At 41.1% G+C, this 16,578-nt stretch overlaps 3 protein-coding genes across 3 annotated transcripts; all 3 read left to right on the forward strand.

The window, feature by feature from the left end:
- Positions 1 to 3,038: 3,038 nt before the first annotated feature.
- On the forward strand, positions 3,039 to 3,762 carry LOC115736468 (FCS-Like Zinc finger 17-like). The gene is made up of 2 exons (XM_030668185.2): positions 3,039 to 3,346; positions 3,537 to 3,762. Exons 1-2 carry the CDS (start codon positions 3,039 to 3,041, stop codon positions 3,760 to 3,762), a joined length of 534 nt encoding a protein of 177 aa, XP_030524045.2.
- A 2,450-nt stretch (positions 3,763 to 6,212) lies between these two features.
- LOC115736402 (AT-rich interactive domain-containing protein 4-like) lies at positions 6,213 to 13,054 on the forward strand. Its single transcript, XM_030668100.2, has 15 exons — positions 6,213 to 6,715; positions 6,799 to 6,984; positions 7,682 to 7,735; positions 7,879 to 7,967; positions 8,547 to 8,820; positions 8,953 to 9,009; positions 9,342 to 9,373; positions 9,785 to 9,920; positions 10,003 to 10,173; positions 10,395 to 11,018; positions 11,557 to 11,694; positions 11,805 to 11,903; positions 12,213 to 12,313; positions 12,410 to 12,500; positions 12,678 to 13,054. Exons 1-15 carry the CDS (start codon positions 6,584 to 6,586, stop codon positions 12,783 to 12,785), a joined length of 2,292 nt encoding a protein of 763 aa, XP_030523960.1. The 5' UTR covers positions 6,213 to 6,583; the 3' UTR covers positions 12,786 to 13,054.
- A 133-nt stretch (positions 13,055 to 13,187) lies between these two features.
- LOC115736404 (E3 ubiquitin-protein ligase RSL1) lies at positions 13,188 to 14,615 on the forward strand. The gene is made up of 2 exons (XM_030668105.2): positions 13,188 to 14,171; positions 14,516 to 14,615. Exons 1-2 carry the CDS (start codon positions 13,399 to 13,401, stop codon positions 14,604 to 14,606), a joined length of 864 nt encoding a protein of 287 aa, XP_030523965.1. The 5' UTR covers positions 13,188 to 13,398; the 3' UTR covers positions 14,607 to 14,615.
- The last annotated feature ends 1,963 nt before the right edge of the window (positions 14,616 to 16,578 follow it).

Genomic DNA, 16,578 nt, shown 5'->3' on the forward strand with positions numbered 1-16,578 from the left:
ACGACTCGGCTTGTATGATGGCGCCAGCGATGCCGCTGGTCCAGATGTGGAGTTTTGCCTCCATATCTAGCTGACGGACTTCCATATCTGGAGCTGGTGACGACGGCTCCTCCAAGGCCGCAAGCAATGACGGAGAGAACGAAGAGGGTGGCTCGTCTTGGACGAGGGCCCTGGCGACCACCATGGATGAAAAATCTCTTCGGACAACAAAGCAAGCTTCCATGGCTTAACAACAATCTCTGAACAAATTTTTGTGTATTAATTTAATTTCATACCATTGTACACATATCGACATGTGAGTAGATAAATGTATATACCATGTCATACCATGTTAATGTTGACATGGTGATATCAAATTACTAAATATTTTGAGAAAATAATAGATAAGTCAATCTTGCCAGGTAAGCGGCAGGATATCCCATTCAGTGCTTGCCACATGTCCAGGTGAGTCTCGCTGGTCAGTCCAAGGTTTCTCTTCTTCTTCATTGTTTCTTCTTTTTCCCCAAACGACTGCCTCTTCATTGGTTCTTTGCCCGCATTCTCTCTCCCCACCCACATCGTCGACGCCTTAAACTTCCCAGACTGCCTCGCCCTCGCCCTTGTCGGCCCTCACCACAAAGGCCAAAGGAAAAGGAAAGGAAAAAAAGAGAGGAAGAAATGGTGAATAAGACGAGTGCAGAACAGAGAGACAAAGAAATTGATTAGCGTGGCCCACCTGGACACGGGACGAGTGTTGAATGGAATGTCTTACCGGTAAGACTGGCCTACCTAATATGTTCTCGCATGCTAGGGAGTTTCACCGGTTTGTCATTCATTTATAAAATAAGTGATATATTAGGTTGTCATGTGATAAAATTATCTTTTTTTATTATTATATTGAAAGGTGTCCATTTATTCAAACATCTTCTCGTAATCCGTCACGTCATGTGGTGTCACTTAAAAGAATTAGTTTTAAAGATCAAATGATCGTACACATGCAAAAAATTGCTCTGTTTTCTAAACCTTCCGAACAGTAAAACACGTGAAGGAGGAGGGAGTTGGGCCGACTAGGTGCGGCTAAAGTAATTCTTTTAAAATGACACCGTCCAAAACATGGAATACTTTTGAGAATAAACCAAAGTGACGTGACATCAAAAGGGCAGACACCACGAGGAATCGTTGCCTAAATCGACATTTGGGAAATCGAACAAAAGAAATGTGAGGTCGAACCTAAAATTCTTCAAAAAGAAAAAAAAAAAAACGAAAAAACAGACAGCTAAGAATGCACTTCGAGAGGAATATTGCCAAAGAAGTCCTCAATCTATTGAATTTATATTATTTCGGTCGTAAAACTTTCTATTGCGCTGATTTAGTCCTACATCTTTTAACGATTTGTCAATTCAATCCTTAATATTTTAACGATTTGCCAATTTTGATTGGAAATCCTAACGCGACGGTCCGGTCGGCGTGGGTCATTCTGCATGGCAAGGTCCACATTCAAAATTGATTGGAACGACTAAATTAGTAAATCATCAAAAGATTTATGATTAAATTATCATAATTGAAAGGTTTATGACTAAATTGATAAATTGTTCGAAATATTTATGACTAAATAGCCACAATTGAAATGTTAATGACTGAATTGGCAAGGTTTATCACTAAATTGCCACAATTGAAATATTTATGACTGAATTGACAAATCGTCAAAAGTTTTATGACTAAATTGATCAAATTAAAGGGTTTAGAAGTGAATTGACATGAATGTGATGAGTTTAAGACTTTTTTTTTTTTTTTTGTAATTTTTCCCATCTCTGGCATATGTATTCAATTAAAAGATTAGAGGTCCCGTTGAAAGCAGAGTGCCAAGCTTTGAACTTTTACGATCTAAACCTTTTTTTTTTTTTTTGTCGAACGGATCTAGACTTTGATATCGCATTAGACGAATAATTTTCTTAGTAAACCCTGAGCCCTCACCGTGACCGGACGATGATGTCTATCTGACACATTATTAAACAAATCCACCCTGTCATTCGGCGATGACTTTGCCACGTTGCGAACGTGGAACCAACCACACGCGTCAATTCACACGTGTGGGGACACCAAATGAAGAGAAAGGGGGCCATACAAAGAAATTCCCAGTTAGATTGGTGAATTTAATATTACATAAAGTGCGATAAATACCAATACCACCGTGAAACGCGGCAACATCAGCTTCATGGAAAATCCGAAGGAGACGCGCATTTTAAAGTGGGACGCATGGTTCGGGTAAAACCTGAGACTGGACCGATGAGGAGAGAGAATCGATCCGGTTTCAAATTTCAGGACATGTAGGGTAGATTTCAGATTTAAAAATTTGGGAAATAAGTTTCGATAGTTAGGTGTTAAATTTCAGGTATGAGAAACCTGAAACCCGAAATCCGAACTTGGAATAAGTTTTTGTGTTTTTTTTTTTTTGTATATGTCTCCATGCGAATATGACGTCCGAAGATGAATGTGTAATCCGAAACCGCTAGTTTAAGCTTCCATTTTTAGTGATATTCATGATTGAAATTATTATTTTGTTAGTATTTCAAATTTATTCGTATGTTTAAATATAAGTTGTGATTAGTGAATTTTAATAACAAGTGATGATCACTAAATATTATGATTCACCGAATACATATATATGAAATTTAAGTAGATCTTGAAATCTATGACAAAGTAGGTTTAAGGGTACATAGGGTAGTTTCGGGGTTTTTAAAAATGAGAAATCTGTTTCGATAGGTAAGTTCTAAATAGAATTTGTACTAAATTTGAAACCGCTCGCCTCTAATATTATAATACGTATGTGTGCGTGTGTTTTTGCGGCTCGCGAAGAGAAATAGCAATGTCAAACAGTTAGATTCCATGTAATAATGCCCCGTGCATGACTAAAGCATACTCGGGCCTTTGGGTGACCTGGATTGCTTTAAATATGGCCATCATCGTCCTCTCCCTTGTCAGCTCTCATCACACTCTACTCTCTCTCCTCTCTTCTCTCTCTCCTCTCGAAGAAGAAGAGGCCATTGATGAAGTGGGAAATGCCCGAGCAAAGAATCAAGGAGATTCGCGAGCGGAACAGCAAGAACAACAGACCACCGTCGTCGTCATCACCACCTTCGTTGTCATCAGCAGCTGTTGGCCTGAGGATCCTGACGCAGGTCCCCGAGACGACCAAGCCCCACATAGTCGTCCAGTCCCGAGTAACCGCAAGCCTCCGCCGCCACGTCAAGTCTCGCTCCCAAGCTCGGTCCCAAAGTGGCTCTGATCTCGAGTACTCCTGCTTTCTCCAGACGTGCTCTCTGTGCCACAAGAAACTCAGCCCCGACCATGACATCTACATGTACAGGTACAAAAAAGTCGGAGCACAGTTCACTCGAATCCAAAATCATCTTCTTTTGTCTGTTCTTTTTGTGGGTACTGACGTGGTTTCATGGGCTCCGGAGGGTTCGAACGAAGTTGGGTTCATCTTGGATTGGCTGTTCCGTCTGATCGGTTCGAGTGACTAACCAGATGTCGTGATTGTTATGTGGATTCAGGGGAGATGAAGGATACTGCAGCGTGGAGTGCAGGGGGAGGAGGATCGTGATGGACGAAATGAAGGAACGGGAGGCTTCCGCGAAAAGGATGGTGTCATCTCCCCGGCATTGTTATGCCGCTTCACTCCAGAGCGAGACCCGCCTTCTCCGGGAAGAGCTCCGGCGACGGCAGGGCCACCTTATCCCTCCGAAGACTCGAACCATGGTCCCAGCTATCTGGGGCTGATAGGAACTCGTTGGATATTTTGCTGAAAGCTTTTGTACGTTTCCCCGTGTGGGACGAAGCAAACGTCATATGCTAGTCTGTCAGGAGGAAGGGCCCGATCGATGAAAATTTGATTGAGATGGAGATATTTTCCTGAGGAATGGTAGATTTGCCAAAGAGGGTTTATCAAGTCTTTTTCGAGGGGTGATGCGGTGAACACTAAATGAGTTTGTACTAGTTAAGAATGGTTCAAATGACAACTGATCTCAAGCGAGAACCAGAGTTCCCGCTCCGATTCGAGGAGACTCGTTCTAGAAAAAACGGCTCCTGCGCCGGAGGATATCGTTTTAGTCGGTTCGATTTGGTGCGAAAGAAAACGTGTGGCCCAGATAGATAATCTTTGGTTTTTTCGTGCCTGAATCATAGTTAAAGTTACAACGATGAAACAATCGAGAGCAAAACCTCTAGTACTTAATCTTACATGATGCTCTACCCTGAAAGGATGATTTTATGCGAATATTGCAAGAATTAGCAAAAGGAGAGTACATTATTAAAACACGAAATTCTAGAGGGTATGATAATTGATTTTCGATTATTTGTTATCGCAAGAAAAAGATGAGAGGCTCCCATCCACTTGAAGAATTAGGGGTTCGTTTGATTCGTGAAAAATATCTTCCTTATTTTTTTTGGCATTTTGATCGCTTAGGAAAATGAATCAACGAAACAAGTCTTTTCTAGCCAACAGAAAACCAATGCTAAATTCAAGAAAAATGATTTTCTCTTTAAAAAACCAAAAATTATTTTTCGAAATATGACTAAATATTAGCGCTTGGAACAAAAACTCGAGAATCCCTATGCCCGTTCTTGGGCCCTTGGCAGTAGGACCGGAACTAAAAGGTCACGGCTGGTTCTATTGGTTTCCACCGAGGATTCCATCGAAGAAAAGCCCAGGACCCGTGCTTATATGCTCATCCTGAAGAGTGATTATTGACAGAAGGTCAAGTGAAACTCGCAAGGCCTTAATCCATCGTTAATGTTCTTACGATGTCGCATTAAGCGGTGATTAGAGTACTCGGTCGAGCCATTTTGTCAAAAGTACTGCCAGATGTAGTAAAAGTGTTAGTAAAGAGATCTTGCTAGATGATGTTCACAATTTCCACAACTTTAGACAAAGACAACGATGAAGGATTCTATGAGAAGGAAGACGATTTAGGGTTTTTTTTTTGTACTATGAGAAGAGAGAGAACGGGCCCTATTCGTTTTCAAATTAGGGCTAATTGAACAAACAAGCAGAAAGTGATATAGATATTGTGTGGATTTGCAAGATCAACTAGTTGTTACCATGTGTCATAGTTAATGGAGGGTAAATGTGTCACTTATATACCAGTTTGGGATTTTTAAAAACTCTAAAATAAGTTTGGGTTAAATTTGTTATCTGTATATCAATTTAAACCATTTTAGATTTCCACGTGAACTTGTGACGTCAACTGTCATACGTCATCTAACTCAACAATTTGACTGTAAAATATGATAGAAGCTAATGAAGGGTAAATGTTATGTGTAAATACGGTTCCGGGGTAGAACTTGGAACCGGATCGGTGGGGAATTTGTATGGTTCCAATTTTCAAGGTTCGTAGGATAGATTTCACGTTCCTTAAATTGAGAAACTTGTTCTGACGGGTAGGTTTTAGTTTCTAAGTAGGTGGAACCTAAAACCTGGAATCTGCAACCCGCAATAAGTTTTTATATTTTCTTGGTATATCTCTTCACGTGATCCTACAATATTTCATGGCGTTCAATGACGAGTGTGTAATCTGGAAATACTAATTTGTGATCCCATTTTCGGCGATATTTATTATCGAAACTTTTACTTTGTTAACATTTCATATTTATTCATGTGCCTAAAAATGAGCCGTAGTCAATAGATTGTAGCAGCAAATGGTGGTAATATTAAAGGTATTCATTACAATAGTTCGATCAAGAATACACGTGGAACTTGTATAGATCTTGGAACATGCTCTGAAACCCGTGATAGGATAGGTTTTATATTCCAAAATATACAGAATAGGTTACGGGTTTCAAAAAATGAAGAATTTGATTTTGATGTGTAGGTTCCAAAGTCTAGGTGGAATTTGCACGGAACCTAAAAACCGCTCATCCCTAGTAAATGTAGCACGCGTGTACCAGTTTAAGGTTTTTGATGACCCAAAGATTAGACTGAGGTAAATTTATTTTTTGTCATATTAACCGGAGAAAATGATACATAGAAGAAAGCAATTACTTTAAAATTGTTAACTGCCCATTAATGTGACTTCATACCACAAATCAAATGCAAACTCAAGGATTGTTCCCGCCTTATATGGACAAACCACTCATTTTATCCGCATCATGTTAATAAAATTAAATGGAATTTTAAATAAGTGAATTTTCTCGTTCAAATTCGGTTTTACATAGAAAATCCAGTCCGGATGATATACATGTAGTACCATCTCAAAAGGAAGAAACGATCCCAAAGACGGAGCTAAGTCTTCCTCTTCCCATTCAGCTCCTAGGGTTTCGATTCGGTCTCCTCCGTCCACTCTTCTTCCCTCTTTGTTTGGACAAAATCGCTGGAGAATGCCACATCCGACGGCTGCAGATCGCAGGCTGACGAGCGGATTTGGCGACAATGGGTTGGGCGGCGCTGGGTTACTAATTTGGACGTTGCTGCGGCCGTGCAGTTTGGGGACTGGAAGTGGAAGGTGAAAGTTTCTCTCGCCGTGGCTATGATTTGGGAGGCCGACAATCAGCTCGAGCGATTGGATCATCGTCTAGTCTCCGCGAGACCCGCTTGAAAGAAAAGATGTCGCACGCCAGAGCTAGAGATGCCTGCAGCTTCCTTGCAGTGACGACCGGCGGTAGAAGTTCGATGAATGCTTCCGAGGATCACCCGACGCGTTCCTCTCTGGAGCAAGCATCCTCGGGGTATCTGGAGGTGCGAAATCAGCTTTGCTTTACTGGTTTTTTTTTTTTTTTTGGTGATTTGAGCCTGGATTTTGACATCTCTTCTTAGTGCAGGTCCATACCCTGCAAAGTCCGAGTAAAGATGAATTTCGTCGGGCTATGGAGTCGCGCCGGCCTGCTTTCGTGTACTTGCAAGGAGATCAGCTTAAGGATGATGTAGTGTCTCTAGCAACGAACGGCACTAATTGTGTCACTGCCGACTCTATAGTTGGGCTGTTGGGCGACACATTGCCTGTCGCTGTATGTAACCGTGATTTCTATCTGCATAGTTTTCCGCACGAATATATTTGCATATTGTTGATTTCTTTCCTTTTTGGCCTGGTTAGACAGCTTGATTGTTACACAATCTAGACCTCTATCGCCAAAGGCATGAACTGGTGAAATTAGCTAGTGATGACAAATGGGCTCTCTTTGAGTGCATGGGGGAGTCCGTTTTATAGTTGTAATCTTCTAGTCATATTGCAGAGTTTTCTGATGATATTTCGGTTGGCATTTTGTCGAATTATGTATGCGGTGCCTCAATAGACACTAAAGCCAATAATAATGACGCTGCAAACCATCTAAAACTGGCCGATATAGCCAATTGACCTTGATGTTGGGAAAACAGATGGAGGTGATTAACTATGAGATTTTGAGGATGAGTACGGACATGATGTTCAATCTAGTTTCTGATCATTAGTAGTAGGACGAGGTTGGAGAAGTGGTGGGGTGGCCAATTTGTTGTCAATGGATGTCCTAAGGCATCATAGAATTCTGAGGACACAGAACTGCTGGCATTCTTTTTTGTTCTGGGGAGGGTGATGTGTGAATGCCTAACACAACTTTCTTCCTCCATTTTCCCATTCTTCTTTGCCAGTTCTGTTGTGATTTCTGGTCATTTCTTTTTTAGAGTTTAGCCCTAGCTTTGCAATGGCTTACTTTTGTAATTCCTCTGCAGATTTACCTGGAAATTCCACATGGGAAAAAATTGGCTGAGGCACTTCATTCTAAGGTTAGGTTATTGGAGAAACCAATGGCATCGGATAGTTTACTGCAAGATTGTTGAGTGATCGAGCAATTTCTCATAAGTTTTCTGGCTTTAGTCTTTTGCATACAGAAAGATATTTGTTAAAGCTGGTTCTCTCATCTTTGCAGGGGATACCTTATGTGATATACTGGAATTATTTGGTCCCTTGCCCTGCAGCTTCTCATTTCCTTCATGCTTTATTGTCAGTACTGAAGAGGTAGGTCTTTTGTACTTGTTACTGTGTTTATGTGTAATTATATCAAGAGTGAAACCAGCGCTTGCTTGGTCTCTGGTGGTAACATATATTTTCTTTGCATTATGAAGTGCTTGTTACTGTCTTCTTTCTTGAGTGATAGAATTGAATCTTTATCTATGTAGGTCTCTCTCTTTCTCTCTCAACAGCTGTACTTGACATTGCCATGAGTGTGGTTGCTCATGTTTAGTTGAAATAGACTATAAACCAGTTTCTGGTTATCAAGTATATAGGCAGAGATATAGTCAAAAGTGATTAGGTTGCTCTCTCATCAACTCTTGGGGATATAACGAAGTTTTAAGCTACATAAGTCATGAATCTCTTTGGTTATCTGGAAACATCTTTTGACTTGTCAATTAAGATCACATTAGATGAGTAGGTACGAAGCAACGTGGAGTCAATTTTACCTGTCAAACATGCATCATAGGGAAAAGGAGGGCTAATGGAGGAACGGCTATGTGATAAAAGAGAATATGACGACAGCAATACACACATGCCTGCATACCACTTACCTTCACATACTTGTTTTTCCATGTGTTGCAGTTCAAGGGCTCATGTATGGGATGCTTTCCAGCTTGCCCATGCTTCAACTAGTTTTTACTGTCTACAAAAGAGGAGTGTCTCTTCTGATGATAAGACCAAAGCCAGATCTGACCTAGGACTGGATCTTCTTGGGATCCCTCCTGAAATTGTTGTTTCGTACCCTGAGGAAGAAATCGCGGAGGAAAGAGATGATTTGAGTTCTCTGCCTGCAGTTAAAATACATGATGAAGATGTGAGCTTGAGGTTTCTTATTTGTGGTGTTCGATCTAGTATGGTAAGCTGGAAGTCGATCTGTACTTATGCTTCTATGAATGTTAACTTGTGCAACAAAGCGGGCTTACAACATTAGCGCCACTGCTCTGTAGTTCTTAATATATGGCTAATCTAAAGTCTGGCTTCTTCTCAGGATGCAGAATTGTTGGGATTATTGGAGCATGGTCTCAATGCCCTCTTGACTATTGAAGTAAGTTTAATGAATCTTTACTTGGATCGACTTGAATTTATTTATTTGGATCTCCTCATTGCTGTTGGCTCCTTGATGAAGCCATTCCAAGTTATAACACATTATAATATCTGAAAAGTCATCGAACATGCACTGCAAGCATTTGGTTTGGATACACAGGATTATCTTATCTTGAAATTCTCTTTTGTCACTGAAGAATTGAGCTGTTACTAACAGTTTCAGCACTAGTCAAATTTGTTCTAGTATTTGTTTTGCAATTAGACTGACATTTCTCACTTGTGAAAGTTTTAATTTATAATTTCCATTTCTCTTGCTTTTCTTATGTGATTCAGATGCGAGGAAGCAAGCTCCTCGGAAAATTTAGGTATGTTCCCTTTTTGAGTGATTACCAGTGATGAAAAGCTAAGAAGTGGTAATCCGTTTTAGTGAATTTGTCATATACAGACACAAGAAAAGGTAGTCTAAAAGAGAATACATGTTTGTCTCTCTATTATCACACGTGATAAGTGGAATACTTTCTGGCCTGTCTGAGAAGGATCGTGGATGGTGGACATTTGCTTTCATATGAGAACCAGCTTCTTTGGATTCATCTCATGTTTTACCTACTTTTTTTGGCCCAATGAGGAATGCAATTCTGACTTTGCAAATTGTGTACCACTCTTATAAGACATAAAAGCTGTATCACATATCGCTCTTATCCAAAGTCATTTTGATGTGTTCCTTTGTGTTACTGAAGTTAATTCTGTCCATTATTGATATATTAAGGATGATGCAGTGCGCCTCAGCCACTTTTTGACACAGAGACATTCTCTCGCGATGTCGTGACCATGCGCTGCGATCTATCCACCTCTAGTTATGCTCACATCTCCCTGTTGTTGTCGGGTAATACACAGACTTGCTTCACCGATCAGGTACAGATTGATACTATGATTGGTTTATGTAGGCATTCGGACTGCAGCCATTCTGATTCTTCTGTGGCATCTCCTTCTCCAGCTATTGGACAACCACATTAAAAAGGAAATCATTGGGAGTCAACTTGTTCACTCACCGCTTAATACCGAGGAGAATAAACTGCCATTATCTGAACCTCGGTTATCTGCTTCAGTAGCTTGTGGGGCTCCAGTGTATGAAGTTTCGATGGATGTTCCTTCTTGGGCTTCTCAGGTCTGTCCTTTGCTTTTATACTCTGTGGAATGAATTATATTATACTGTCCAGATTACGCGTCAGAATAATATGGTTTTTCACGTGCTATCAATTCTCGAGAGGATAATATGCTTGTTTTGTCCTCATAAAATGACTGCCTTTTGTTTTATCTTTTGTTTTTCCTTTATCTGTCATAAAGGATGTGCTAATCACACACACATGATTGTTGCTGCAATTCCAGGTCCTAAGGCAGTTAGCATTGGATGGTTCGCATCATTGTTTGGTTGCTCTTGGGATTGCCAGCATTCAAGGATTGGCAGTTGCTTCTTTTGACAAAGACGATGCTGAACGTCTATCCCTCTCCAATTCAGAGGAGTGTAAAGAAGTTTTCTCAAGTGACAGCTTTGTTGGCACTACTCCTGTTTGGTTAAGACCTCCTGCTCCTAGTAGAAAGAGGACTGAACCATGCCAAGATGCAAGTCCGGACTCTCACCCTGAGCAGACAGTTGCATACGCAGGTGCTACTTTGGACAAAGACGGTGAGTATAAAGACACTATAGATAGTAACTTGAGTGGGCTTCCAGCTCGAGGAAGACTTAAACTTGCAGCTTTGAGGCCTGTCCCTCATATTCATCAGCGCAAAATGCAATTCATATGTGAAACTTCTCAAAGAGACGGTTATGACGATGGGAAAGTTCAAGAAAATTCTGTCTTCCCCCCTGTGAAGCAGAGGGTTGTCCGACCATCTTCAGTTTATAGGAAGTCATCTTCAAGAACCTTTCAGGCTAGGCAAATTATCTCCTTGAATCCCTTGCCTCTCAAAAAACATGGTTGTGGCAGAAGTTCTATCCAAGTTTGCTCTGAGGTGAGTGATAATCGGCCTAAGGGTGTTGGCCTCATTGTACTTGCTCAATCTTCTGTGTCAGCAATCTTACTTCTTACAGAGTTTATATTAAAAAAGATGCTACTGTGATACGCCTGTTGAACTATGATCTAAGATTTTCATTCTATTGTTTTGTCCTTATACATTCTTAAGACAGCCTCATCACCCAATCTACCATGCATTCAATTCAAGAACAAGAATGACTATTAAGCATTTGCGTTTGTTTCCTAGTCCCTTGTGGACAAAATTCACATGTTATTTGCTGAAAATTAGCAAAAGATGAAAGAGAAGTTCATGTCAGTTGCGTGCTATGTGGAAAAGAGTTAGTAAACCCTGAAATGTATGATGATTGATTGACATAGTGGATTATTTGTGTTTTATACCCACTATCAATTCCCCCATGTGAAGTCGAATCTGACATGTTGCCTCTGTAGCCTACTACTAGGATATTCACTATGTTTATCGGATGGATTCTTCACAGATTAGTTCAATTGTAAAGCTTCCTTTTTTCCTTTTTTAGGAGGAATTCCTCAAGGATGTAATGCACTTTTTGACTGTTCGAGGACATGCTCGACTTATCCCTCCAGGTGGTCTTGCTGAGTTCCCAGAAGCCGTGCTCAATGCAAAGCGTCTTGACCTCTATAACTTGTATAAAGAGGTGATTGTGGTTATAAGTTGGCACTCATTCTCGCTTTCTGAAAGTTCACTGTAACTTGGTTCCAATTTAAACATTTTGTGCGCTTTTGATTGCATTTGTTATATTATTAGGTGGTTTCAAGGGGAGGCTTTCATGTTGGCAATGGCATCAACTGGAAAGGACAAGTCTTCTCAAAGATGAGCAACTATACAATGACTCATAGGATGACTGTATGTGCTATTGCTTCATAAATTTGTGGATTCTGCACATTTATGCTTGTTCAGGGTACAAAATGATGTTTTGATTCCTAACGAATGAATTTCAGGCTTTGAGTTCTCCAGCAACCATGTACAATCAACTTTCGTTTAGTTTACATTGTAGCTTAGCTCTTAAAAATCTTTTCATGGCCTTTATATTGTGACCTGACATAGCAAGTCTTGCCTGACCCGTAAAAAGCGAGGCGCTATGATCTAACTGGTTTCATCGTCATCCCAAATGTCACTTTTGGCAATCAACAGTCTGACACGTTATTCTTATAGGGGGTTGGGAACACGCTCAAGAGACACTATGAGACATACCTCCTTGAGTACGAGTTGGCTCACGATGATGTTGATGGAGAGTGTTGCTTGCTGTGTCACAGGTATTTTCTCTCTCATCTCTCTTGCACTATTATTCTCAGTCACTCATAACCATTGAGAAATTTGTTCTCACGCCTCTCTGGGCTTCACGACAACAGTGGCGCAGCTGGGGACTGGGTTAACTGCGGCACGTGCGGGGAGTGGGCCCACTTTGGCTGCGATAGAAGGCAAGGTCTCGGTGCTTTTAAGGTACTGTGCACGTATGAGGTTGATCCCCTTTTGGTTGCAAAACCGGTCCTTTCTTTCTAAAATCCCATTGTTTCCTTTTACACTTGGCTTGCGGCTTCGCCTTTTTTGATCATATTATAAGGCTCGCAGATTGCAGTCAATCCACGCTCGAAATACTCTCTTTATGTGAATTTGCAGGACTATGCCAAAACCGATGGACTGGAATATGTATGCCCGCAGTGCAGCATCACAAGTATGAAGAAGAAACCACACAGAAGCAGTAACGAAATCGCCAAGGCTTACTAATCATTACTTATTACCACTTGCCAAACACCTCTTCTTCTTTTTTTTTTTTCTTGTTACCATTCTCTGAAGATCAGCTTGTAACATGTTTTCTTCTCTCTCAGATATAGGACTAGTACATATTTCTGTTATGCTTTCGTTTTAGTTTTTTTTTTTTAATTGAGGTATTTATATATCCGGAGCGCCCCAATTTTTTATTAGCAGGGGTCATGCTCAGAGTCGATGTACTTGAGTGAAAAAATGCGTAATCGTTGGCCTGACCTTCTCATTTATCATTTTTTTCCCTTTGGTTCTTTGGCGAAGCAATTAAGATGAATTCTTTCGTTTTAATGTGTACGCTTTACCTAGAGACTAGAGAAAGGCAGGGAGCGAAGTCGAGGAGACCCATGAAGCTGCCGTTTGAGATTTGTTGGCTCGAGCCTTAATTACATGGGGAACATACAAACAATGAACTAGGATTCCATTGGATGAACTTGCGAAAATAGTTTAGGGAACAAAAAATTATATTTCTAAACCCTTCAAATTCCAGGATTGTTTGAGCTATAAATAACGGCCAATTGATCACTCCAGTGAAATCACAAATCAATTGTTACCGCTAATCTGAAACCGATGAAAGATGGAGGACATTCGCCGTCTCCATGTCGATGATTTCTACTTCTCTGCTTTATATGACGAGGAGGAAATATTTCCAATATCGGACGAAAAATATGCACTAGAAGTGCAGCTCCAAGAAGTCCTAGTGATCTCATCAAGTGTTTCATTGCGGAGCAATGCGTCTACCCGATTTCCTATCGCCGGAAACACCAGCTTTGGAAATTGGGAAGCTGGCGAATGTTCTCGGGTTTTCTGCCCCATTTGTATGGAAGAGAAATCTTCAAAGGAGATGTTCCGAGGCTCGTGTTGCACTCACTCGTTCTGCATGGAATGCATGGGTCAGTATGTAGCATCCAAGATTAAGGAGAACGAGCCAACCGTCACCTGTCCCGACATGAAATGCAAAAGCATCCTCGAACCTCATGTTTGCCGCTTGATACTTCCCCAGGAAGTGCTTGATAGATGGGAAAACGTGCTGTCCGAGTCGCTGATCCTCGGTTCTCAGAAGTTCTATTGCCCTTTTAAGGATTGTTCGGTGATGCTGGTGGATGATGGAGGCGAAGTTGTGACAATGTCGGAGTGTCCAAGTTGCCGGAGGCTGTTCTGCGCGCAGTGTAAGGTCGCGTGGCATGTAGGAATGGATTGTAAGGAGTTTCAGATGATGAAGAGAGGAGCGAGAGAGGAAGATTTGGACAAGATGATGACAAAACTTGCTGAGAGCAATAGATGGAGGAGGTGTCCCAACTGCAAGTTCTATGTGGACAAGGTTGATGGTTGTCAGCACATCTCTTGCAGGTTCGTTTTCGTCTTTCAATTCTAATGACCTCCAGAAGATCTTTGGTACTTAAATTAAAGAGCTTTCCTGGCTCGCCATTAAGAAAGAATACGATGAGTTAATTAAGACAATGGACGCCTTTGCATAGGATTGCAAGGATTCAACTCGTCTTCGTGATTAAGCATATCCGAAACCGCGTGATCGCGTTCTAGAAGTGGACGTGCTTGAATAGTTAATGCGTAATTTTGGATTTTATGTACGTTAAGATGCATCTAATCTAGCTGCTTAACCTGTTATTTACGAGGGAAAACAAGGGCACCCCATCTATTTGTCATATATGTTTGGTTTTACATGCCTTTTACAGATGCGGACATCAGTTTTGTTATGGCTGTGGAGGCAGCTGGAGAATAAGTCATTCCTGCCTTGGCTCGAGAATAAGCCGCAGCAACAGATGAATAGCTCAGTGCGCGCTCATCATTGAAGACGGATTCGGTGATCGTTCGCCGATTTTAATTTCAAAAAGCCATAGATTTACTTTTTGAGCATGTAACTCCTATTGTTGTTCTGATAATTTATTTTGTTATCTGGATCTTATTTTGCTCAGCTTGTTTTATTGCGGATAAGAATGAAATGCTACTACTTTGACCACACCCAAAAAAAAAAAAAAAGTCATTCCTGCATTTCCTGAATTCGGCTACTGTCTTTTCCGTAACTTTTCTATTTTCACAAGTTAAGCGCACCGGGAAATGTAATCTCTCCCTTAATTAGCCACTTAAAACAAGTACATGAACCGCCCCCTAACACACATTCCTTTCGATGTATGTATAGTTCTCTATCAGCAATGATTGCTGGATAATCAAGGCTTATGAATCTCATTATATTTGTTAAGAATCAACTGTACCCTTGCCCAATCGTCCCGAGTCGCGACCGTGCGATTCGAGCTCTGTTCTTCGTACACCAGCGGTCAGATGAAATTAACCCCGAAATTGCCGACGCGATCGATTCGTTTTCGAAACATTGAGATCACCAAATTTGCACCCGGCTCGAGTGCACTTCGATTGGCAAAAAGCTCGTGTGAGGACATGGTAAAAACCTTTGGACTCTCTGGCACTGTAGTGCGGGCGTCTGGGCTGCTTTGCTTGATAGGCCATGAAATCCCCAAGTCAACAAAGGCCCCAAGAAATCCTAGAACCCCATCATCCACAAAGGTAGTTAGAGATCCAAGTTCGTTGAAAGGCTTAAATAATTTGAGTCGCTCGTCAATTAGATGGTACTAAGTGGGCTTCGTTTTGACAACACCCTCACTCATGTACGTTCCTTACTAAGCACCGGTTTCTCGTCGGAGACGATTCGCGCATCCGGTGGCAGAGCAATGAAAGAGTACCCGAGATGGGTAGGTCGGGTTTTTTCTTCGGCCCGGGTTACAAATGTAAACATTACTACAGTTTAATGTCGGTTACGTTTTTGCATGTGGGTGATATCCGCGACTCATTCTATCGATCAGAGAAAGGAATTCCTTCGGGCTAGAAATGGAGAAAACAATGTTATTAGAGTTACTCAAGAGTGGATCCACATTATTATGAAAGGGGCAACACCGAGGGGGAAAAGAGAGAAAGAGGTGCTAGTCCCCCCTTCCCATGTTGATGTAGCAGCACTCTCAAATGATGATTTCACTTTAATTTGACCCTGCTTTGCACTTCAATCACTGCTTTTTTTTTTCCTTGGCTAGCCTAGGGTTTCTAAGAAAGCTAGGAAGCAAAAGGGTGATTAGGTGGACAATAATTGAACGTGGAGGGTCACTACAAAAGGACACGAGAAGATGCAGGAACCTTCTTTTGCAATAAATTACGTTGCTTTTCCTCTAATGGGATGTTCAAAACTTCTATTCTTTCCACACGATGTCTCCTCGTAAAGCTCTTGGGGATAAGATCATAGGAGAAGAAAAAGGTAGTGATTTCACCATAAAATAGCATTGACAAAGGAGTCTCCTTTTGATTTAAGCTCTTTGAGACTCGTAATAGGACTCTTAAGGCAATAATTGCATTCGAACAGCGCAAAGCCCCCACGACAAAAGCCCGTCTTTCCCTCTCTCGATCAGAAAAAAAAAATAAAAGCGCTTCTTGTTTCAAACTTCCATTCAATTTCAACTTCAACATGCAATTCTCACTTTTTCGGATATCGAATTCTTCTCACTTTTGTTTTTTCGGGATCGCGGAACGCCTTTGCTTTAACTGATTGTTAACTCTATAAATGCCTGGAAAATCGCCACGTGTATCGTATTTACTTTAGGACGTCGGCAATCGCTCCTTTTTCAATTATTGAAATGTGTAAAAGTAAACGAATAGTTGCGAAACGACCCATTTACCTGAAAGTAGGGACATGAGGACTTTTGACCTTAGTAATGTCTAGTCCTCACTATTTCACGTT

Source organism: Rhodamnia argentea, chromosome 11 (assembly GCF_020921035.1).
Source record: "Rhodamnia argentea isolate NSW1041297 chromosome 11, ASM2092103v1, whole genome shotgun sequence".
Classification (NCBI taxonomy): domain Eukaryota; kingdom Viridiplantae; phylum Streptophyta; class Magnoliopsida; order Myrtales; family Myrtaceae; genus Rhodamnia; species Rhodamnia argentea.